Consider the following 24,143-nt stretch of genomic DNA (forward strand, 5'->3'; position numbering starts at 1 on the left):
TATGAGTGTTTAAGCAAAGTGCTCTTTGTGGTACTACCAAGCCTTTTGTAGGGACCCCATGTGACATCTTTAGTGATCATTTTGCTTTGGCATGTTTGCATATAAGAACAAGACTTTTCCAGTCTCAGCTTTGACTGAGACACCTATGGCATACCTTCTGCTGGAGTAAATAGTTTTGGGTATGTATATCTAAAGGAATATGAGGTATTTAGATGTTATGCCTTCTCACCCAAAATAAAAAGTTAATGGTGCATTTGCCAAGGAATTGTGTTACAAAGGTTAAAAGGTTAAAAGGGAGTGTTGTCTGGTAACCTCTGTAGAAAGAGTAACTTGTGCAGTAAAAGTAAAAAAACCCAAACAATAAATCACAATGTTTCCTTCCTGTTTATGCAACCTACCATAGGCTTTTCAAAGTCTGTGGCAATAGGCTTGCAGTTTATTTTTCCTGCACACTTTCAGAACCTTTGCAAAGCTCAGAATTTACCTGATAATCTCTGCTAAACTAGGCCTTGTCTTTTTTTTCTGCGTGTTCTCTTGAGTATAAATATCGTCTTACAGTTTGGACAGACTCTTGACAAGTGGTCCATTGGACAAACTACAGGAGGAAAGTAATTGAAGAGGCAATTACTTTAAATATGCTTTATCTCAAATTGGGTTTCTGAATAACAATGCAAAATTTCTGTTTTTTAGAACTAGACCAAACTATATGAGATTGCTGCCTGTGATAATCAACATTTTCCTTGTTCTGCTGACCTTTGAAACAGGTAGTGGCACAGTATGGGTAATAGGTAATATTAGGTATTAGTATTAGGTAATATAACAATATGGGTAATAGGTATGGGCACAGTACCTGAGTGTGAGGCAGCAGGTGTGGTTGGTACCATGCTGGGTATGCTCCCAAACCCGGGGATTTGTAGTTTTAACATAATTTCTTCCATTTCTTTTCAGATCATGGTGACTATGAATTAAGTATGTTTCAGATTGACAACACAGTCTGCAGTATGTTTAGATTCTCAGGGTCATGCACAATCCTTGCTGCAGGATACATGGCTGTGAAGATCAAAATGACAGTTGTTTTTTCTTCTTTTTCTTAGCATTTTTTAAGCCAGTTGAGCTGGATTTCCAAGTTCCTGCCTGCTGCTGCCTGTAGGATTTTTAGAATGCCCATAGCGCATTCAGAGCTGATAGCAGAAATAACAAGTCTTCCCAAACATCAGTGCTGCTGAAGCCTAGGAACAATGATATAAAAGGTTTTATTAAAAAAATAATCAAAGAACACCAGAACATAATCAGCTATTAAGACTATAGATTTCTACAAATGCTATAATATGAAAGAATTTTGCTAAAATTACACTGTTTGCAGTTTTCTGATTTGTGGAGAAGATGCTGTTATTGGCATATCCTCCAGAAGTGTTACTTGTCCAAAACACGAGTTCAGCAGTGTTCACCTAGAGACTTGTTATATTTAGGAGCTAATAGGAGTTGCCGTTGGTCATCTGAATGAATTTTTGTTTGTTGCAAACTACTGAGAGTTCAGATTCACTTCTTTGCATTGGTTTATAATAACATTACTGCTTAAAGCTGATGAAGCTCATTGTTAGGATACCTGGAAACCTTTATTTGCCCCTGGATAATGGTAACTGGGCTGCTGGATCCTTACACCATAGAAATTTTCAGTAGCAAAATGTGACCTAATTTTGTTCTAAAATAAGAATCTCATAAAAGAATGAGAGGCATCTTGATGACATTCGTAATATTTAAAGAAAGACTTCTACTAAGTTCACTTGCAGTGATCGTATATTTTCATGTTGCCTTACCTTTCTAATTGGCTATCCTTGTTAGGCAGTAAGTCTGATTATAAGAATGGTGCAGGTTTTCCAGGCAAATTCATTTTATATTTTTCTATGTCTGTTTTAATGCAGCTGTGCTCTCCTACCTAATGTAGCATGAGGGTAGCTGCCGGCTGCTAACTCTGTGGATTCTGAATTTTGTCACAGCTAGAAGCTGGGTTTGTTGTTTACCCAATTCAGAGAGTAACTATTACTTACTAAAGAGGTACCTTTCTCTAGGAACTGCAGTTTTTAAAGAAAGTATACCTAAATTTGCATGATGTTTATTGTAGCAAATACTGTTTTCATCTTTGCCTAAAGGGCAAAAATATTGGCTTTACCCTTTGAACTTAAGAATAGCAAGAAGTTCTGGAAGTTTCCAAACTCTTCTTCCTAAGAATCCCAGTCCCCTGTAACTGAATCTATTCGTTTTCACTAGTTTGATGGGAAATACATCCACGATGACAACAGCGACAAATACGGATACCAGCAGACTCTGGCCAGGTTTTATTTTAAAACCTTATATACTTACAGAGATTTCAGACACCTACAGATTTTATACCTGATAGAAAATTACCATTAAAGTTTAATACTGTGGTAAAAGTAAATCCTAGGGATTTGCTGGAGACTCCAGGAGTTTAAGTTATCAAGAATTAGAATAAAATAGCTATGCGTCTTGCAACCTATAAGAAAAATAATTGACAAAAAAAGACCTACCGTCTGAGAAAAGTTCTTTGCTAAGTTCCTTTTACCTTTGCTTGTCATATCTAACCTTTTTTCAAAGGACAATCTGGTCTCCTCAAGTGTAATGTGCAGGTTGTACTTCAGTTAATTCTCTTCTTTCCCTTTCAGTTTGTTTCAGATTGAAGTACTATCTTCCTTCCCTACAAGGTTCTGTCATACATTTTAGCCTTCAGTCAGGAAAATCTACTTAGGGCTCCCCAGCTGTGAGGACAGTATCTCTTTATCGGCCAAAGCACTTATGGTACAGCGTGACATAGTTCTCTCCATCTGAAGACGCTAATGTATTCTCAGCAACGCTCAATGCATCTGCTGAACAGACAAGCGTGAAGCCATGTCTTATGATCTAGTAATACAGCAATGCAGGTTCCTTTTTGGCCAGTACTCTGGCCTTTTCTTTATCACCCAAGGAGAACGTGCCAGAAGGGACATAATGCGGTTGTGCTATATAACAATGCCAAGTTCAAAGACTGCAGTTTTGCACGTTTAGAGATTAACTAAAGATAATATAACTCAGAATATAGCAACAGTACATTCTGAATGTTCAAAGTACTGTGTAATAATGAACATGCAAGGAGAGATTATTATTATTTAATGACTATGGATTATAGACTATTTGAGGATTTTATTCTCATTCCTGAATGGCTATGTTAGGCCAGGAGGAGCAGATGGAAACTTTTTGCTGGGGCACAGTTACTTGACAGCTTCCTTCTGCATCATGTAAAGACTCCATTGGCACATTTTCTAATTTGTCAGTTAGGTGGAAAGGGAGTTGTAGCTCTGTCTTCTGCCTGCTTTTCCTACACTGTCTTATGGTGGCAGTATTATGAATGTAATCTTTTCTAGTTTCTTCATCTTTATCTAAGCGGTGTTTCCCAGGTATCTTTTAAGAATTACAAGAAGCCTATTACTTTTAGCTGAGACTTACAAGTAGGCATTTACCAGGAGGAGTTCAGTCTTCTTACTGCTCTACTCAGTTGACTCCCTGCCTCCCATTGTTTCACTTTGGTCCCTGGGAGCTCATGCGTTCTTGGTGGAATCTGCAGGTTTTTCCTGAATTTTCCTTTGTGTCCTTGATTCCATGTGTTGGATTACAAACGATTAACTTGACTACCTGCGACAGGTATATGGAGGCTCTTAATCAAAGTGGCACTGAACTGAAACTGAGGAAACGGTTTTCCTGTGGCTGCTGTTCTGAATTACAGGTTGCATGATGCAGAGGATTGAATCGTATCGAGTGACACAATCATGGCCATACATATACACAGATACCCCATCCAGGTCTAAGTTTGCCACTGGTGTTATCAGCCTTTAAGCAAATTGTATCAGCACGCTGGTAAAAAACAGCTAGCTGATAGTATCATTAAGCAGCAATTTTACTTTTAAAGAAAACAGTTTAAATGCTGCAGATTGCTATCTGTGGGTAATTATTCAGTCTAAAACAAATAACCTTGAGGTTGCAAATAATAACTTTGCTAAAAATGATAGCACACGTTATTTAATATCTAACTTTTTGGATTATGATAAAGTAATAAAAGGTCTAAACTCTCGTTGTTCTGTTGTAGTACTTCCCAAAGAGACTAAGTTTCAGATTTTTTCCAGAAGGCTGGGGATTTATATGCTGAGTGTTGACCTGGATATACGTATTTTTAAATCTGGGATTTATATACCTCTGAATATATGGGTATATAATAGAAAGCCTGACAGACCCTTTAACTGTGGTGTCACTAATACGTTGATATAATTTGTTACCTCAGCTTAGGTGTTTTGCCTCAAGAGGTGGAATACATTTATGTATGAAAGGTCAGTTTTAATTAATAAGCTGTTTTCATCATTCAGGGCCAAAATGAATTGCTTGTAACATTTGTGTGGAATAGTTTTCAATATAAAAATAAAACAAATTGAGCTTTGTGTCACATTTATCATCCCACATAACCCATTTAAATGTCAAAAAATCAGCACAGACCAAAAGTCTATTTCTAGAAGCCTTAGTAGCCCTATTTATCAGAGTGAAATAAGATATTATCATCCCATTATTCCATCACATGCCTTCTGCATTTGAAGACCTACACATTTCTTCTAGATTTCTGTAAGACAGAAGATACTCTTTCTGTTGTTAAATATCTGTTGTCCAAACAGTAAATAGTGGAGAAAATGCTGAGCCAATGTCAGAAGAATGAACAGCTAGTTATATTATTGTGTATTCCTTTCCCTGTAATATAATATTAATGTGTAATATAATATACAAATATTTACTTACTTGTACATTTCTCAAATGAAAAAAAAGTCACTGTGTTCTTTCATCCCTATGTGGAAACAAATTTTTTGCATGCTGCAATTTGTTAGTATAATTTTACTGGAAGGGCAAAGCTTTCAATGTGTACATTACTGATAGATTTTGACAAAAATCATGCCATTATATAGAAAATCTATGTCTTCACGTATTTTATTATTAAATAAACCCCACATTCATAAAAAAAATTATTTAAGTTCTTTTTCTGAGTTTTATTTCCTAAGCAAGCAAGGCCCAGATAATTGCATGCCTCCATGAGTGTGTGTCTCTCCCTTCTAATAGTTTTCAGATTTCAGATATGAGTGGGACTTAACAGTCTCAAAGGTTCTACATTCATTTAAGATGCATGTAAATAGAAGGCAAAATAGAGGAAAAAGATCCCATTACTGCCCATAGTGAGGAAGATGCTGCTGAGGATTATGATGAAGAGAGATGCTGCTAAGGAGTTCAGTTCTGGGGAATCCATGCAGAATATATGTATTAGAGACCTCCAGTCAAAAGAAGTGGATCTAGCTGAATATCAGACTATTGCATATGAGAGTGTTCAGCCACAGGACATGCATGCACAAGAAACCAGGCTGTGTGGTTTGTTACTTAGACAAGCTTTAACATATGATGCCATTATTATATCCAAATTCTTAAATCAACTTTGAAAAGGAAGAGTTAAATTACTGGTGCAAATTTCATGTTATGCAGAAAAGCATGGGGCAATATCCTACTGTTTTTTATAGTTTTTTGTTTTATGCTCATGCTTTTTTTTTTCTTTTACTGCAACAGGTAGTGCCATAGGAAGTGATGATATCATAGCAGGGAACGTGAGCAAGTACACTGTTCTCCCAGCTGGTTATTGTGGACAGCCTAAAAAAGGACATCTTATATTTGATGCCTGTTTTGAAAGTGGTAAGCATTTTCAGCATTATTTTATGTTATTGAGTTGTCAGTATATTAGCAGTTTTAACTATATCAGTCATCTTTTTATAAAGTCTCTTAAGACTTGCATTAAATACTACTTAATTCACTGATCACTTCAGCCAGAGTATGACATAAAGTCAGACCATTCAAATGTAAAAAGGGTTGTGAAGTTTATTACCAACAATGTACATTTCATCAGGTCCATCTCTTACTACGTGTAGATACATAACTGGATTTTATTCCATAGTTATAGACAGTATTTGTAGACCACTAATCAAAGACATAGTATTTGAAATATGTTATTTTAAAATTAAATTTGGAAGTTTACTGGGGAAGTTAGCCTTGTAAAGTGCCAAGCCCATCCTTGCATAGTTAGAAAATTTTACAAACTTGTATGTGCTGTCTTTAAATATATTTCTTTTTGTTTCTTGTGGCCTAATTCTGTACTGCTGAGGTTAATGGAAGTTCTGCCTCTGATGTCAATAGAAGGAGAATTAAACTTTAGGAAGCTACTGCAAACTTAAAGAGAAATTATTTTTACAAGAGTTATAGTTAGCATATTAATTTAAAGAATATTTTCAATCATATATATTTATATGTGTGGGATATGTGGGTAAATGTATATATATGAATATGTAGCATTGTTTTAAAGTTTTGTGTTACGTATATGTGTGTTTCCAAATTTTTGCTTAAATCTACTGTTATTGGCTTAAAGACCTACAGAGCACTGTTAAACACCATACATACAAAATGCATTTGGCAGAATGAACTATAGTTTTTAGCATGGTTTATGTGAGAGGTGCTGGTAATGCCAAAGCTGCTACAATGTCTTGTAAAATGAACTTTTTATGAAGAATTACAACCCTCAGGATAGAATACTGACTGCCAGATCCTGGATAAATTTGAAATTATTGAAATAATTTGATTACATTACATAAAATGATGTAACAAACATGTAAATGATGCAGTGTGTAATAAAGAGTATTTTATTTTTAAGGTATGCCTCTGAAGGTTCAGACAATAGTTATGTGTTTTTAAAAATACTTTGGATGCTATTTCATAACAGTTAAGGTTTTATGAATTTTTGTATCAAAAAATGGCTTACGAAATTAATCAGTTGGTCAAGCTGAGAAATTTACTTTATTGTGTGTCATGGTTCAGCCCCAGTCAGCAACTAAACACCACGCAGCCGCTCACTCACTCCCCCCACCCCTGTGGGATGGGGGAGAGAACTGGAAGAGCAAAAGCAAAAAAACCCAAAACCTGTGGTTTGAGGTAAGAACAGTTTATTAATTAAAATAAAATAATAATGATAATGATATAGATTATGATAACAATAACAATAACGATAATAAAATAAAAAGGAAAAGGGAAAAATGGAAAAAAACCAGAAACACAAATGATACAACTGCTCAGCACCCGCCGACCGACGCTGCCGGTCCCCGAGCCGCGATTGCTGCCTCCCTCCCCCCGCCAGCTCATACTGGGCATGATGTTACATGATATGGAATATCCCTTTGGCCAGTTTGAATCCGCTCTCTTAGCTGTGCCCCCTTCCCTCCCGGCTTCTCGTGCACCCGGCAGAGCACGGGAAGCTAGAAAAGTCCTTGACTAGTACAAGCTCGACCCAGCAACAGCCAAAACATTGGTGTGTTATCAAAATTGTTCTCATACTAAGTCCAAAGCACAGCGCTAGGCCAGCTGCAGTGAAGAAAATTAACTCTATCCCAGCCAAAACCATGACATTGTGTTAAGCTGCTCTGCAATGGAAAGGATCAGTAGCCGCCATCCAATTATTTGTGAAGTAATGTGAATCATTGTGTGATACCTTAATTCCAGGTTTTGAACAATAGAATTAATTATATTTTTAAATTAAAACGTTTATTCAGTTCAAAGGTAATGTTCGTACTTTATACACTGACAATAATAGCATGTGATAGAGGCAGATGCTATTTGAAATACTGTGTTTATTTACACTGTAGCATGATGAGGCTGTGATGTTGCTTTGCATATTTAGACACCTCCAAAATACAAATATGAATAAAATTAATACCTTCATTTACTTTCTCATGATGACGATGTATTAGCAAGAATGATAATAGTATTGTGTACGTTTCGTATGTAAATTCCCTTTATCTTTTGTAATATGTCAACCAAGTAATTGCTTAGAGTACCTTAATGGGTCAAAGCAAATTAACTGATTATTGGATTTTTTTATGAAATTGTTATTAATGCTAAAATCTATCCCCTCCTATCACCTAAGCAGTAGTATACAACATTTATACAGTAGTGTATTAATGCTTTTTGAGTACCACCTTAAAATGGTACTACTGTATTGGAATTGCCTTTTTCAAAGAACAGATTATAAAACTGATCCCACCTGGAGTACTGCACCCAGCTCTCAGGTCCCCGCTACAAGTAATACATGGACCTGCTATAGGAGTCCGGAGGAGGGCCACAAAAATGGTCAGAGGGCTGGAACACCTCTCGTGTGAAGAAAGGCTGAGAGAACTGGAGTTGTTCAACCTGGAGAAGAGAAGGTTCCAGAGAGACCTTATTGTGGCCTTTCAGTATATAAAGGGGGCTTATAAGAAAGATGGAGAAAGGCTTTTTACCAAGGCCTGTAGGGACAGGACAAGGAGCAATGGAAGAGGATAGATTTAGATTGGATATAAGGATGAAGTTTTTTACACTGACGGTGGTGAGACAACAACACAGGTTTCCCAGAGAAGTCGTGGATGCCCCATCATTGGAAGTGTCCAAGGTCAAGTTGGACCGGGCTTTCAACAACCTGATGTAGTGAAAGATGTCCCTGCCCATGGCAGGGGGGATGGACCAAATGATCTTTAAAGATCCCTTCCTACCGAAGCCAGTCTATGATGCTGTGATTCTATGAAAACAGGTCACATTAATTCTATAATAATTCCAAGTTAGTGTTATCTCATAGACCTGAATATGCCTGAAGGAAATAGGCTATTGGGATATAATTTATGTTTTTTTTTTTCCTAAGACTTGTGCTTTGTCTGTTGTGATGATGTTGTTAGTAAACTTGAGTATGTCATTGAAATCTAAGATCCCTCATGCTTAAGAAGTATTAAAGGTTCTTTATAGTTAAGGTTTTGTAAAGATTTATTAAATCTTTAAAAATAAACACAGTGCAATTAAAAATACAGTAGTTATACTGTACAGTGATTATAACCCTATATCTAATGTAACTTTAGCAGAACTTTTGACATCTGTTTATACAACATTTTCACTGCAAATGATCTTGTCCTTAATGAAGCTATGTTAGGATGGAGCAAAACTGGCTGTACAGTGGTACCCATGGAGTATTTGTTGATGATTTGCTTTCAAAATAGCAGTTGTGGTAAATGTCATTCCATAAGTGGATTTCCTCTCTTTGGCTGCATTCTGCATTTTCTTGAAAGATATGGCTGATTAGAGCTATGGCTCCCTTCTAGACCTATTTTTCAATGACTATGATTTTATATTGCAGAAATGGATGTAAATATCTTTCCGAATAGAGAAAAAACATGAAGCTTGTAGAAAGCAGGAGGATGATTAACACGTACAGAAGAAATTCTATTTAATATGCTTTCATTTTTGTAATGGCTATCATTATTGTGTTAAATAGTGTTGACAAGTATGAATTTGTTTGAGACAGAGGTGTGTTTTTACATACTCTGAAAAACAATGTCCAGTTTGCTGTTTTGAAGTGCTTTGCTTTCAAAAAATCATAAAAAGTAGAATTGAAATGGGCATTGGGATTTCTTTTTAGTCCATTCTGGTGTTGAGAGCAAAATATACTATTTTTGCCATTCCTGACAGATATCTCTCTACCCTTTTCAGAGGCTTTCAGTGAGGAAAGATGCAATGAGAAAGCAGCAATCCATTCTAACGCTGCAATTTGCTCAATATAAAACCCACTTTCTTTCTGTGTAGAAATGTTCTTACCAAAAATATATTAATTCTCATCCAGTGCTATAGGCACAGAAAACAGATTATTCCTTTCTTCTTTGACTTAATGGAAAGCTGCTATCATATCTTGCCTTGGCCTTTCCCTCCTCAGGTTAAGTAACTGCTATTTTTTTCAATAGTTCCTTAGTGGTCACATTTTCCAAATTTTCTATCATTCTTTATTTCCTCTGGTCCTTCTCCAGCTATTCCATGCCTTTCTTGACAGGCAGCGGTTCAAGGTGAACATGATACTCAGATAAGCTGATGCTAATACTGTGTGGAGTACTGCCTTGCAATATATTTACTTCTGCTCTGTGGTGGTATAATCTGTTTCACAAAAGCATGGCACTGTTGACTTCTGTAAAATTTATGATCCCTTATACTGTCCAGATCCTTTTTGGAAGAAGAGCTACCTAACTAGTTTCTAGCTTTTACCTAACTTACCCTTGGTGAATCTAATACTAGTGGAAGAATCATTTCTGTAAAATAAATACAGTTATTGACAATGAAGAATGCTGGTTGAACCCTTTATCTTATAAATAACAGACAGAGGAGTGAGGGACAGAGAGAATTATCAACTTGCAAGGATATCAGGAATTTGAATTTGTGTTTCCCATAGTTCAAGCTAGTGTTCTAACTGGAATCTTCCTTGTTATCTTTATTAATATTTAAGAATATATATGGCTAAAAGAAGCTTTTAACATTAATTTATCATTAGCTTAAAAGAAACTGATGAAAATTCAGATTTCTTGCATACCACAACATAATTTTTGGACAATGTCAATTTTCACAAGAAACATGAGTTAGTTTCAGGGAAAAATGGAAGCACAGTTATCTTTGCGTAGAATGAATTTAAAGGAAATAAATGTCGTGTTTGAAACGTATACATTTGGTCAGTTGTAATTCCTTTTCCTATTATTCATTAATGCATTAAATTATTAACACAGTTTCAGTTCAGCAGCAATGCAGTGCTATATAAACGCTCACCTCTGATCCTATCAGTCCTGGCGAAATTGGGACTTTTGCAGAATATAGTGCTTTGGGAAAAAGGATATATTCACTCTTGCTATACAAAGAAGTCGTTTCTGACTGAGTCAGGCCCAGTCTTTGATGTAAAAATCTTCTTCAGGGAATCTGGCATCTTATGCAGAAGGCGAATTGATAATTCAGATATTTTATTTTGATGGATCTGAATTACTTTAAAGTTTAGGTTAGCCAGCTGCCCCTACTGTCTTGTGTTGGTTTAGTGCATATTTGTGCATGTTAGTGCATGTTAGTGCAAATTGATGGCATCAATTTAGTCAGCAACCTCTTCTGTGTTGTGGCTAGTTTGTCTTTATTTTCTTAGTCACTTTTTCCTGTACCAGGTGTTTTTGGATTGCTGGGAAACATTTTTTTTCTTGGAACTTACATAATTGCAGTAGCTTTGCTTCTGCTTGAGGTAACAGTTATTTAATTTATTAATTTAACATGATACACATGAAGCCTTTCACATGTATTTTGCAAAGTGGGCAGAGAAAACATAAAGCAAAAGTCTCAATCCTTGAAAAGAGACCAATATTTTTATGGCACTGATGCCAGTTCAAGCCTTTGTGCAGAATGCCAGTCTAAACTTCTGGCTCTGCAAAAGGGAGGATGAATTTTGGCAATGACCCCAAAGCATGGGCACTTCAAGGATTTGACCATATCTTATGCAGGCTGCAGAAATGTCATTTATGTCAGGATTCAGAGAAAAGAAATATAGCTGACAGTGACATCACTTTTCTTCCAAGCCCAAAAGCAGGGCTGAATAGGCCAGAACACAATTGAAGAAATCCTATAGCTCTGAAATGGACCATGAAGTGTCAGAAGCTCTTGGTCATGGATATTTTTCTTTGTTTTTGGGTGAAGACTGAAATTTGCAGATTTGAGTTTATGCTGTCATGTGAGAGCATTGGTGATTCAATAGATCCTCTGAGTGTTGAAGCAGTTTGAGTTCATGTTCCCTGCACATTCATCTCGTATAGATCAGGAGAAACCTCAAACATACTGGATTCTTGTGGTAGTCTAGAGGATGCCATCAGGCAATATGGATGACTTGCTCTTTAAAATACCTGGTCTTGGACTGTCTAGAGTCCATCAACACCTATGGCTTACACTGTCATGTATTCAGGCTGTATTTATACAACTGCTGCAGAAGTATACCTTCAAAAAGTGTGTAAGAAATGCCATCTACTCAGCAACTGTCTTCACTGCAGTGCTCATAGTGCTTTGACAGGACTAGAGTTCCTCTAAGCAAGGAGTACACCTGTGCTCACAGTGGCATCCACACATTGTGCAGAGACTGCTGGGCGTAGCCATGAGTTGCCTTCAGGGCTCCATCACTAGTCCTTTCAAGATGGGCTCAAAATGGCTATATCTTTTGCCTCCACAGGTTCTTGATATAGAGAGCTGGCATATGAAAAACTTCTGTTGACACTGCCAGCTGTGGCTTCACTGAAGAAAAATGCAAGGGAAATTCAAATATTGTTCCTTTCGTTTGGTATCATCTGGCTTGCCAATCGCCATGGATGTGTTGGCTGGTCACTCTGGCCTGTACATACTTCTGGATTAACCACAGTGCCTTCTGTCTTGTCTGGTAGGATGTCGCAGGGTACATGGGAGGAAGATGGAGTTAAGTGGTAGGCTGTGATGTGTTGTGAGGATGGTTATAGTGATGGAACACGGAGCAGGAAACAAAACCCTCAAAACCCAAGCTTGACAGTTTCTGCTGCTTGTGTCTCAAATTGCTTGTTTTATAATTATTTTTGAGGATTGAAGGAAGAGTGTTGGCTCACAGAGGTTTGTAATTCTCAGCATTCATACTGTTAAATACAGGGGCTTTTTATAAGGTTTTGAAAATACATATTTTGGCTTGTTAGTCAAATATAATGCTGTTTAAATGTTAAAAAATACTGTGTTTCTTGAAATTAGAAATGAAGCTGCCGTCTGCTTTTATTCTCATTTCAACTGAAAAGTGGAACTCCGCCAAGAGTCATTAAATCTTCTATCCTTTGGATGAATTCTTATTTTTTTATGAAAAAATGTTATGATTGGGTAATTTGTGTATTGTGATTTATGTTCAAAAAGTTATAATTAAAGTTTTGTAAAATTTAGATTCAATCTCAATTACTGTAAACCTCATATTATTATGTTGACTGATGTATGACCACCTTTGCAATGAAAATAATTGGCAAACATTAGTTTGTCTTTTCCTACAGCAGGTTTATCAAATATTTTGCATGAGAAACCTGATAAAAAAATTCAGTGCTGATGGGTTGCAAATGATCTTAGACAGTTGGAAAAACTTAAGATCTGCAGTGTATTAAGAGAGCTCATGTAACTGAGAAGTACCCTTATATCGTTTTTGTTAAAGTTTTAAATATCTTTCGATATTTCAAAAATAGGATAATGTACTTATAAAACACTTTGCACAACACTCAAAATTTCAGTAAGTGATTGTAATTCCGCTGATCTCATTGTAACCACTTACAGGCATGAAACAGGCCATTGAGCTTTACCATGAAAGATATCTTTTGAACAAAAGCAAGGATAATATAGGATGAATTGCCCTTTGGGGCTGCCTATGTCCCAGTTGCTAAGACTTGACATGTAACATTGGACAGCCGAAAATAGGTGAGATAATCCTTACTTGTGATTAATGAAGTGCAGTAAAATTTGAGTGGCAAAACATTTTCTGAACTGGACATTGTTGTTTGTAAAAAGTTTAAAAATGGAAACTAAGATGATACAGAAGATGATACTGTTAGCATTATGTTCAAAGGAAAACTGAAATCCACCCTGGGAAATTTTGGCCGTCTAATATACAATTGTAATATGCTTCCAAAATAGTTAAATAAGCTGATCCTGTGTGTGTTTACATTTAGGTGAATAGAATTTCCCTTCTTAACGTTGATTTCAGTGGCACTACTATGATATCCTAGAACAGGAATAAAGCAATACAGGCAAATGTAATAATGGCACAATAATAGAAATAAAAACCGCAAGAGCTGTTTAAGCTACTTTCTTCCAGTGTAAACACTGTTAGTAGTAGACAAAACTGTGTTTTGGAGCAAAAACTAGTTGTTATTCCAAATTTCCTATATTATCATATGTCATGTTTAGCTGGAATCACTAAGTTAGACAGACTTGACTTTGCCTTCTATGAGAATGCTCATATGCAACCTAGAAACAAAAGAAATGGAAGTCGATACCTTATTTCAGTAATGATGTCTGTTTTCAGCCTACTTTTGTGGCATTGAGGTGTGTCTGATTAATGAAACACTTTATTTTAGTTATTTCCTTATTTGTTGACAGTAATTTATGCTATATTTCACATAAAGATATTAAGTGGTTATTGCTACTGGTAGGGATAATTTAACAAATGTTTCCCTTTTCTGAGAATGTCTGTTCTGAGTTCAGAGCAGTGTTGTTCTATCAAAGTATCAATACCTTTGGAGTACTGCAAGTTAGAATTCACAAAAAAAATTAAGAACAAAAGATTGATTTTAAATTTTTTTGCTTTGTTTTTTAGTGATGACCCTAGGCATAGATTAATGGGTGTAGCACGCACAAAGTGATATCAGTTAACATATATGACATTACTCAGATGTCTCAAACTCCGGAAAAAGCATGTGAATGATTTATGGAATTGATATTAATCTCTTTCCAGTAAATGCATTACTAAAGTTACATGGGAAATTGATGTTACTGCTGTAATGCCAAATTAATTTCTTTCTTGCTAGGTCAGCATTGCAAATGGAACTAAATATTAACCTTTTAAATATCTAAACAGAGTAGAATATGGAAGGTGTTTTTACAAATGGGGGAGTGCTTAGTGTTGATGTGATACCAGCTAACAAATACAGCATTAGTCAAGTATCTTAACTTGTGGGAAAAAGATATTAATGACCTGTGGAGCCAATGACAATGCAAGAAGAATTAGTATAATCTCATCAGTAAAGAATTAGGATGTTAATTGTAGTTGGTGTGTTGATTATAATGTTCATGGGCAGTTTATCTTCTGATTATCACACTACCTTCTTCAAGACCTAGCCTTTCTCTCCTGCCTCTTACCACATGTATGCAACTCCTCAGTTAGTATAAAAGCACATGTGTTGATTTGCTGTTTGACTGTTCTGAGAGGGACTGGAATAAGCAACTAGAAATGGACGCAGAAATGTCTTAGATCAGATAATTGTAAGTTCAGAGCAGATTTTCAACAGCCTCTACAGCAGCCAAATAGAGTAGGAATCCTTAGTCTGGAAAAGAGGTAACTGAGGAAGAATATATTAGAGGTCTGTAAAAGCAGGCTTGTTAGTCAAAATGTCAATGAATACGAAACAGTGGTTCCCTGTTTTCTTTTTGTACAAAGCTAAGGGCCATCAAATGAAACTAGCAGTTAACATGTTGAAAGCAAAGAAAGAATGATGGTTCCTCACATGTTGTCTAATTAAGCTGTGGAGCTTTGTCCTGCAGGATGTTGTGGATGCTAAAAGTTTGCCTGTGTCATGCTTTCAAGCAAGAAAACCCAACTCCCAACTTGACAAGACCACAGAAGAAAAATCAGTTGAGAGCTACTAAACGCTGACACCATCTCTGGCTCAGAAGGTTCCTAAACTGTACATTGTAAATTGGGGAATTATTCTAGGGAGGTATCTTCAAATGATTGCTTTGTTCCCGTGCTGTTCTCTAGGGATCCATTTCTGGCAGTTACTGGGCTAGGCCTTGATGTCACCTGATAGATACATATGGTTTAAATGGTTAATCACTTTCAGTACATATGATAATCCTCTACTATTTTCTAAAAATAGATTACAGATTATAGTTACAAGCCAAAATTAACATCATGCAAAACTATAATTTGATCAGTGTGCTGGTTTTGGCTGAGAAGGGGTTAATTCTCCTCACTGTGGGGGTCAGCTACCTTTCCAGCTTCCCGCGCTCTGCCGCGTGGCGTGGCAGGGGGGGCTGGGAGGGGCAGGGCCATGGTGGGGGCGGCTGACCCCGACTGGCCAATGGCAGGTTCATTCCATACCATGTGACACCATGACCAGTATATTGAGGGGGGGCAGTGGCAGCGCGCAGGCGGCGCGGCGTCGGGTCGGCGGGCGGCGAGCGGCTGCGGCGCGTGCGGTTTGTTCCGGCGGTTCGTTCCCCCTCTCCCCTCCCTTCCCCCCTCCCCCGGGGCTTTGCGCCTCTCGTTGTTCTCCTTTACATTGCATTTCTACTGTTGTTTCTTTTAATTTTCATTATTAAACTGTTCTTATCCCAACCCACGAGCGTTACCCTTCTGATTCTCTCCCCCATCTACCGGTGGGGGAGTGAGCGAGCGACTGTGTGGGGCTGAGCTGCTGCTAAACCACGACAGTCTTTTTGGCGCCCAACGTGGGGCTCGAGGGTTGGAGATAACAACAGCTGCTGGTCCCAGCACCATGTTGTCCTTTTTGCAGTTGGTGTTAAAAATCGGTGTTGGTTGTTTGAGTCTGCTGTGTTCTGCTGTGATTAGTAATGTTTTGCCTACGAGATTTGTTATACAAACACTCGTTTTCAGCTTTATCTGGTATTTGGGGTTTTTGCTGAAACCGTTACTGTACTTCGGATACCACCTTGTTGAGGCAATTAGCAATTATACCTCCTCCTCTGAGAGATTTTACATGGAGGAAATACAGAATTGTACCTTTGCAACTTTGTTCTATGATGTCTGTGCCTTTGTTACAACAACCTTTATGTATCTTGAACATCCTTGGGTGGTTAAGGTGCAGTCATTGTTAGTTTTTGGGCATGTTGTTTTGGTTTTGACTAAGCAACTTAAGAATATCACCCAGAAATCTGCCCCGAGGCTTGATAGTTACGAGTGGCAGGGCATGTGGGATAGCATGGGCAAATACCTAGGGCAGTGGGCACCCCCAGTGTTTTGGAGTTTCACCCCCGAGCAAGTGCAGAATCCTAAAAAACTAGTAGAATATTTGGAGAAAGTATGTTGTTACGCTGGGAACTCCAGAGAGACACAGATAACTGCAACGTGCTGGGGTCTGGCCCATGCATACCGAGCCCTGCTCAACAGTATTCAGTGCCCCCAGGGGGAAGAGAATGTCTCTGGATTGAAATGCAAAGTGACTGGCACTGTAGACAATCCAGCCCTGACAACAGGCACTGCAGCCACTCAAACCCCCACAACAAGTACCGGAGCTAGCTCAGAAAATAAACCCGTACCAGTATCAGTTGCCCCCATACATAAGACGAAATATTGGAAGCGGACATCAACTCGTTTAGAACGGGATGATGAAGAACCAGGGCCATCGCGGGGAGAGGAGGGAGAAGTAATAAATGAAATAGAGACCACCCGATCCCTGTCCTTAAGCGAGTTGCGAGATATGCGAAAAGATTATAGCCGTCGTTCAGGTGAGCACATTGCCACCTGGCTGCTCCGATGCTGGGATAATGGGGCCAGTAGCCTGGAACTAGAGGGAAAAGAAGCCAAACAATTGGGATCCCTTTCTGGGGAAGGGGGCGTTGACAAAGCAATTGGAAAAAAACCACAAGCCCTCAGCCTCTGGAGGCGACTCCTGTCTGGAGTGAAGGAAAGGTATCCCTTTAAAGAAGATGTTACATATCGCCCAGGAAAATGGACAACTATGGAGAAAGGCATCCAGTATCTCAGGGAATTAGCTGTGTTTGAGGTGATTTATGGTGACCTGGATGATCAACGGTCATCCAAAGATCCAGATGAAGCCGAGTGCACACGACCCATGTGGCGGAAGTTTGTACGGAGCGCACCGTCTTCGCATGCAAACTCATTGGCAGTGATGTCCTGGAAAGATGACGAGACACCAACGGTGGCAGAGGTGATAGATAGACTCCGGGATTATGACACAAATATCTCTTCCTCGCTTGTCTCTGCTGTGGAGAAACTATCCCAAGAGGTCCAGCAACTCAAAGAAGATCTGTCCTACTCCCCACCTCGACAGAGCAGTGTCTCAGCTGTTAGGAATAAGCGTCCTTTGGCTCAAAGAAGGGGATACACACCACGGGCCACCCTATGGTTCTACCTGCGTGACCACGGAGAGGACATGATGAGGTGGGATGGCAAGCCTACTTCGACCCTACAGGCACGAGTACATGAACTGCAAGGAAGAACAGTCACTCAGGGAGGTTCTTCCAGGAAAGCTGCTGCTCCAGTTTCCAGCGAGCAAGTCCCCAGACAGAGGAGTAGAAGCGCAGATTTTATTTCTAAGTGTAATAGAGGGACTCCTGATTCACATTTACAGGAAGTGAGTTGTGACTGCCATGATCAGGACTAGAGGGGCCCTGCCTCCAGCCGGGTGGAGGAAAGGGATAACCGGGCTTACTGGACTGTGTGGATCCGATGGCCTGGCACGTCCGACCCACAGGAGTATAAAGCTTTAGTGGACACCGGCGCACAGTGCACCTTAATGCCATCAAACTATATAGGGGCAGAACCCATCAGCATTGCTGGAGTGACAGGGGGATCCCAAGAGCTAACTGTATTGGAGGCCGAAGTGAGCCTAACTGGCAATGAGTGGCAGAAGCACCCCATTGTGACTGGCCCAGAGGCTCCGTGCATCCTTGGTATAGACTACCTCAGGAGAGGGTATTTCAAGGACCCAAAAGGTTACAAGTGGGCTTTTGGTGTAGCTGCCTTGGAGACGGAGGAAACTGAACAGCTGTCTACCTTGCCCGGTCTCTCAAAGGACCCTTCTGTGGTGGGGTTGCTGAAGGTCAAAGAACAACAGGTGCCAATCGCCACCACAACAGTGCACCGGCGGCAATATCGCACCAACAGAGACTCTCTGATCCCCATCCATAAACTCATTCACCAACTGAGGAGCCAAGGAGTCATCAGTAAGACCCACTCACCCTTTAACAGTCCCATATGGCCAGTCCGGAAGTCTAATGGAGAGTGGAGACTAACAGTAGACTATCGTGGCCTGAATGAAGTCACTCCACCGTTGAGTGCTGCTGTGCCAGACATGCTAGAACTTCAATACGAACTGGAGTCAAAGGCGGCCAAGTGGTATGCCACAATTGATATTGCTAATGCATTCTTCTCAATCCCTCTGGCAGCAGAGTGCAGGCCACAGTTTGCTTTCACATGGAGGGGCGTCCAGTACACCTGGAATCGACTGCCCCAGGGGTGGAAACACAGTCCTACCATTTGCCATGGACTGATTCAGACTGTACTGGAACAGGGAGAAGCTCCAGAACACCTTCAATACATTGATGACATCATTGTGTGGGGCAGCACAGCAGAAGAAGTTTTTGAGAAAGGTGAGAAAATAGTCCAAATCCTTCTGAAAGCTGGTTTTGCCATAAAACAAAGTAAGGTGAAGGGACCTGCACGAGAAATCCAGTTCTTAGGAATTAAATGGCAAGACGGTCGTCGTCAGATTCCAATGGATGTGATCAACAAAATAGCAGCCATGTCTCCACCAACTAGCAAAAAGGAAACACAAGCTTTCTTGGGCGTTGTGGGTTTTTGGAGAATGCATATTCCAAATTACAGTCTGATCGTGAGCCCTCTCTATCAAGTGACCCGGAAAAAGAATGATTTCAAATGGGGCCCTGAGCAACGACAAGCCTTTGAACAGATTAAACGAGAAATAGTCCATGCAGTAGCTCTTGGGCCAGTCCGGGCAGGACAAGATGTAAAAAATGTGCTCTACACTGCAGCCGGGGAGAATGGCCCTACCTGGAGTCTCTGGCAGAAAGCACCTGGGGAGACCCGGGGTCGACCCCTAGGGTTTTGGAGTCGGGGATACAGAGGGTCTGAAGCCCGCTATACTCCAACTGAAAAAGAGATATTGGCAGCATATGAAGGGGTTCGAGCTGCTTCAGAAGTGGTTGGTACTGAAGCACAGTTGCTCCTGGCACCCCGACTGCCAGTGCTGGGCTGGATGTTCAAAGGAAACATCCCCTCTACACACCATGCAACTGATGCTACGTGGAGTAAATGGGTTGCACTGATCACCCAGCGGGCTCGAGTAGGAAACCCCAGTCGCCCAGGAATCTTGGAAGTGATTATGGACTGGCCAGAAGGCAAAGATTTTGGATTATCACCAGAGGAGGAGGTGACACGTGCTGAAGAAGCCCCACTGTATAACAAACTGCCAGAAGATGAGAAGCAATATGCCCTGTTCACTGATGGGTCCTGTCGCCTTGTGGGAAAGCACCGGAGATGGAAGGCTGCTGTATGGAGTCCTACACGACAAGTAGCAGAAACTGCTGAAGGAGAAGGTGAATCGAGCCAGTTTGCAGAGGTAAAGGCCATCCAGCTGGCCTTAGACATCGCTGAACGGGAAAAGTGGCCAGTGCTCTATCTCTATACTGACTCCTGGATGGTGGCAAATGCCTTGTGGGGCTGGCTGCAGCAATGGAAGCAAAGCAACTGGCAGCGCAGAGGCAAACCCATCTGGGCTGCCACATTGTGGCAAGATATTGCTGCCCGGGTAGAGAAACTGGTTGTAAAGGTACGGCATGTGGATGCTCACGTCCCCAAGAGTCGGGCCACTGAAGAACATCGAAACAACCAGCAGGTAGATCGGGCTGCCAAGATTGAAGTGGCTGAGGTGGATCTGGACTGGCAGCATAAGGGTGAACTATTTCTAGCTCGGTGGGCCCATGACACTTCAGGCCATCAAGGGAGAGATGCAACATACAGGTGGGCTCGTGATCGAGGGGTGGACTTGACCATGGATATTATTGCACAGGTTATCCACGAATGTGACACATGCGCTGCAATCAAGCAAGCGAAGCGGGTAAAGCCTCTGTGGTATGGGGGACGATGGCTGAAATATAAATATGGGGAGGCCTGGCAAATTGACTATATCACACTCCCACAGACCCGCCAAGGCAAGCGCCATGTGCTTACAATGGTAGAAACAACGACTGGCTGGCTGGAAACATATCCTGTCCCCCACGCCACTGCCCGGAACACTATCCTGGGTCTTGAGAAACAAGTCCTGTGGCGACATGGCACCCCAGAGAGGATTGAGTCAGACAATGGGACTCATTTCCGAAATAGCCTCATAGACACCTGGGCCAAAGAGCACGGCATTGAGTGGGTGTATCACATCCCCTATCACGCACCAGCCTCTGGGAAAATTGAAAGGTACAATGGACTGTTAAAAACCACACTGAGAGCAATGGGGGGTGGGACATTCAAGCACTGGGACACACATTTAGCAAAAGCCACGTGGTTAGTCAACACGAGGGGATCTGCCAACCGAGCTGGCCCTGCCCAGTCAGAAATCCTACATACTGTGGAAGGGGATAGAGTCCCTGTAGTGCACACAAAAAGTATGCTGGGCAAAACAGTCTGGGTTCTTCCTGCCTCTGGCAAAGGCAAACCCATTCGTGGGATTGTTTTTGCTCGAGGACCTGGGTGCACTTGGTGGGTGATGCGGGAGGATGGAGAAATCCGATGTGTGCCTCAAGGGGATTTGATTTTGGGTGAAAACAGTAATGAACTGAATGGCACAATGTGAACTGCTATATAATATTGTGTGTCACCTCTGTGTTGTATCAATGATATCAGAGTACGAGCCTCCCAACCCATGGAAGATCAACTATGAAACAAGCCGTGCAGCAGTGATGGAACGATGACTGACTCGGTATGCAGCAACCCAACGCCACACACCATCTCTCCCACCCGGAAAGACTGATACAACAGATGGAGCCCAGAGTCATGGACTGGGTGAACTCAATGGACATTTTAATGGACATTTTACAGGGAAGGTCCATGAACTAAGGGAATGATGTCTGTGTATTATGTTAAAGGATGGGAAGGGGAGGGGTGGTGGTTGGTACGGTTGTATTGCATCATATGGGACCTGGGCATGGTGTAAGTGGTATGGAATAAGGGGTGGAGAATGTGCTGGTTTTGGCTGAGAAGGGGTTAATTCTCCTCACTGTGGGGGTCAGCTACCTTTCCAGCTTCCCGCGCTCTGCCGCGTGGCGTGGCAGGGGGGGCTGGGAGGGGCAGGGCCATGGTGGGGGCGGCTGACCCCGACTGGCCAATGGCAGGTTCATTCCATACCATGTGACACCATGACCAGTATATTGAGGGGGGGCAGTGGCAGCGCGCAGGCGGCGCGGCGTCGGGTCGGCGGGCGGCGAGCGGCTGCGGCGCGTGCGGTTTGTTCCGGCGGTTCGTTCCCCCTCTCCCCTCCCTTCCCCCCTCCCCCGGGGCTTTGCGCCTCTCGTTGTTCTCCTTTACATTGCATTTCTACTGTTGTTTCTTTTAATTTTCATTATTAAACTGTTCTTATCCCAACCCACGAGCGTTACCCTTCTGATTCTCTCCCCCATCTACCGGTGGGGGAGTGAGCGAGCGACTGTGTGGGGCTGAGCTGCTGCTAAACCACGACAATCAGATAATAGGAAGGAAAATCCTACAGTTATTGTTTCCATCAAACTAATTTTCTTAGGAAGATAGTGGTTGAAGATGCTGTGCTAACATTAACAACAGTTATCCAGAAACACACCTGATGCAGACCCATTCTTAAGATTTCACACTGTACATTGCTGGTACTTACATTTCCATCAGACTTTCCGGTTTAGGTGTGATTTTTCTAAATTTTCTCTTTGACAGAGAAGGAATTAAAAAAAATTAGCAACAAAGATACTTTATACAAAGATGTTTAAGTCATTTTTGAGAATAAACAGAAGGATTTTTGTATATACCAGGTTGTGAGATAAATTTTCCAGTTTCCATTTCTCTGGCTCTGCTCAAAATTTTCCATCTGGAAAAATGATAGAGGGAAATATAAGAAAGAATAGCAATGTCCCTGCCAGTGTGAAGGAACATTACATTACACTGAACAAATATCCTTATCTGAATGTACAATCACTGAAATAAATGCAGCTGTGTTTATTTCAGCATAATCAGATATATTTGAATATAAAATCGTTGACATAAATGCAGCTGTGTTTATTTCAAACTGCACATGTTAAAACGAACATGAATGTGACATCAGTTAATGACTCATGAATGTATAGAGGTATGTATATATACTGGCACAACAGAGGTTTGTGACAGTTAAAAGTATGAAGAAAAAACCAAGCTGATTTTGTGCTTTACCTAAAAATTTTTGTAACAGCATTGGAAATCACTGATGTGGAGATGCTAAATTCTTCTCATATAAAATCCTTGGATTTGAATAAATCTATAGTTTCTCTATAGAGTAACAGGTGACCTATTCTTCAGTTACTGACTAAAGAAATAATTGCTTTTGATAATTGCTTCTTAAAATAGAGAATCGTGTTTTCAGTGATTGGTAGGTCCAGGTCAATCACTTCTATGGGTGCAGTGCAGACCTTAGCTTTAGCACTGATTTTTTTCTGATTTTGAGCCTTAAAAAGAGCTGCCAACCACCCTTCTACAATTTCATCTTGCTGGGTTCTCAAACCCAGGGAAAATACAGTGAAGAGCTGTGCCAGTGGGAAAAATCTGGCATTGTTTATTTTGTTAGGGATGCTTCTCCTCACTATTTCCCCAGAGTAGTTCTCTGTCTTCACTGTCCTGTTTATATCCTTAACCTCTGTCTTTTTAAATCAGAGCCATTCAGAAGTAGAAGAAATTAAAAAGTGTTCTTTACTCTGCTTATGCAGATGGTGCTGTATAGATTATCAGAAAGAATGTCAGTACTCAGAATAACAGATAAATTGGCATCAGAACAGTAAATATTTTGGAGCTAAGAAAGGCTTTATTTCATCTGGAAGAAGGTTGAGATATTCTGCTAGACTAGATAGTGGTATTTTGTTCCGTTAGTTCAATAACCTGTAATAATATCCGTTTTGCTGAAGACAGCAGCACAAAACACATGGTTCTTGACTGCCTAGCACCTTTTGTAGTAAATTTCAGCTGTGTGAAATGAGTGCAAAATGGCAGAGAAAAGTTAAGTGCTGTGCATCAGTTTCATATGAACCAAATGATGAATGAATTTAGGAAGTTTTGTATTTTGGATTACATCTACTAGATTTGATCAAGTAGTGATATAAAGAATAAGGGAAGAGAAGGAAAGGGACTGAAGCAGTGAAAGTCTTTTGAAATGTTTGCGTCAGGTCTTGCACTCGAAGGGATGTTGGCTTTGGTGCACAGCAATGTGGTGCTGCTGTTTCTCTGTTACTGTGTGGCATGCAACATGTGGTGCTGCTGATTTGCTCCGTGCATGGCTTAGGCAACACTAACTGGGAGAAAAATATTTCTTTTACTTTCTTCTCAGCTCCAGATAAATGAATACCTTTGTATGATCAATTTGGGGTTTTTTTTTTTTGTTTGTTTGGTGTGGGGTTTGGTTTTTTTTTTTGGTAATAAACTGAAAACATTGGAACAGACTCCCCGGAGAGGCTGTGGAGTCTCCATCCATGGA

General features: G+C 40.3%; 1 protein-coding gene across 1 annotated transcript in view; it reads left to right on the forward strand.

Moving 5' to 3' along the window:
- The window catches only part of AGBL4 (AGBL carboxypeptidase 4), a 991,536-nt gene that overhangs the window by 11,994 nt on the left and 955,399 nt on the right, over positions 1-24,143 (forward strand). Inside the window, exon 2 of the mRNA XM_075097666.1 lies at positions 5,641-5,763. Within this exon, the coding sequence (XP_074953767.1) occupies positions 5,641-5,763 (123 nt within the window). The remainder of the gene's footprint in view (positions 1-5,640; positions 5,764-24,143) is intronic.

This window comes from Phalacrocorax aristotelis, chromosome 6 (assembly GCF_949628215.1).
Source record: "Phalacrocorax aristotelis chromosome 6, bGulAri2.1, whole genome shotgun sequence".
NCBI classification, from domain to species: domain Eukaryota; kingdom Metazoa; phylum Chordata; class Aves; order Suliformes; family Phalacrocoracidae; genus Phalacrocorax; species Phalacrocorax aristotelis.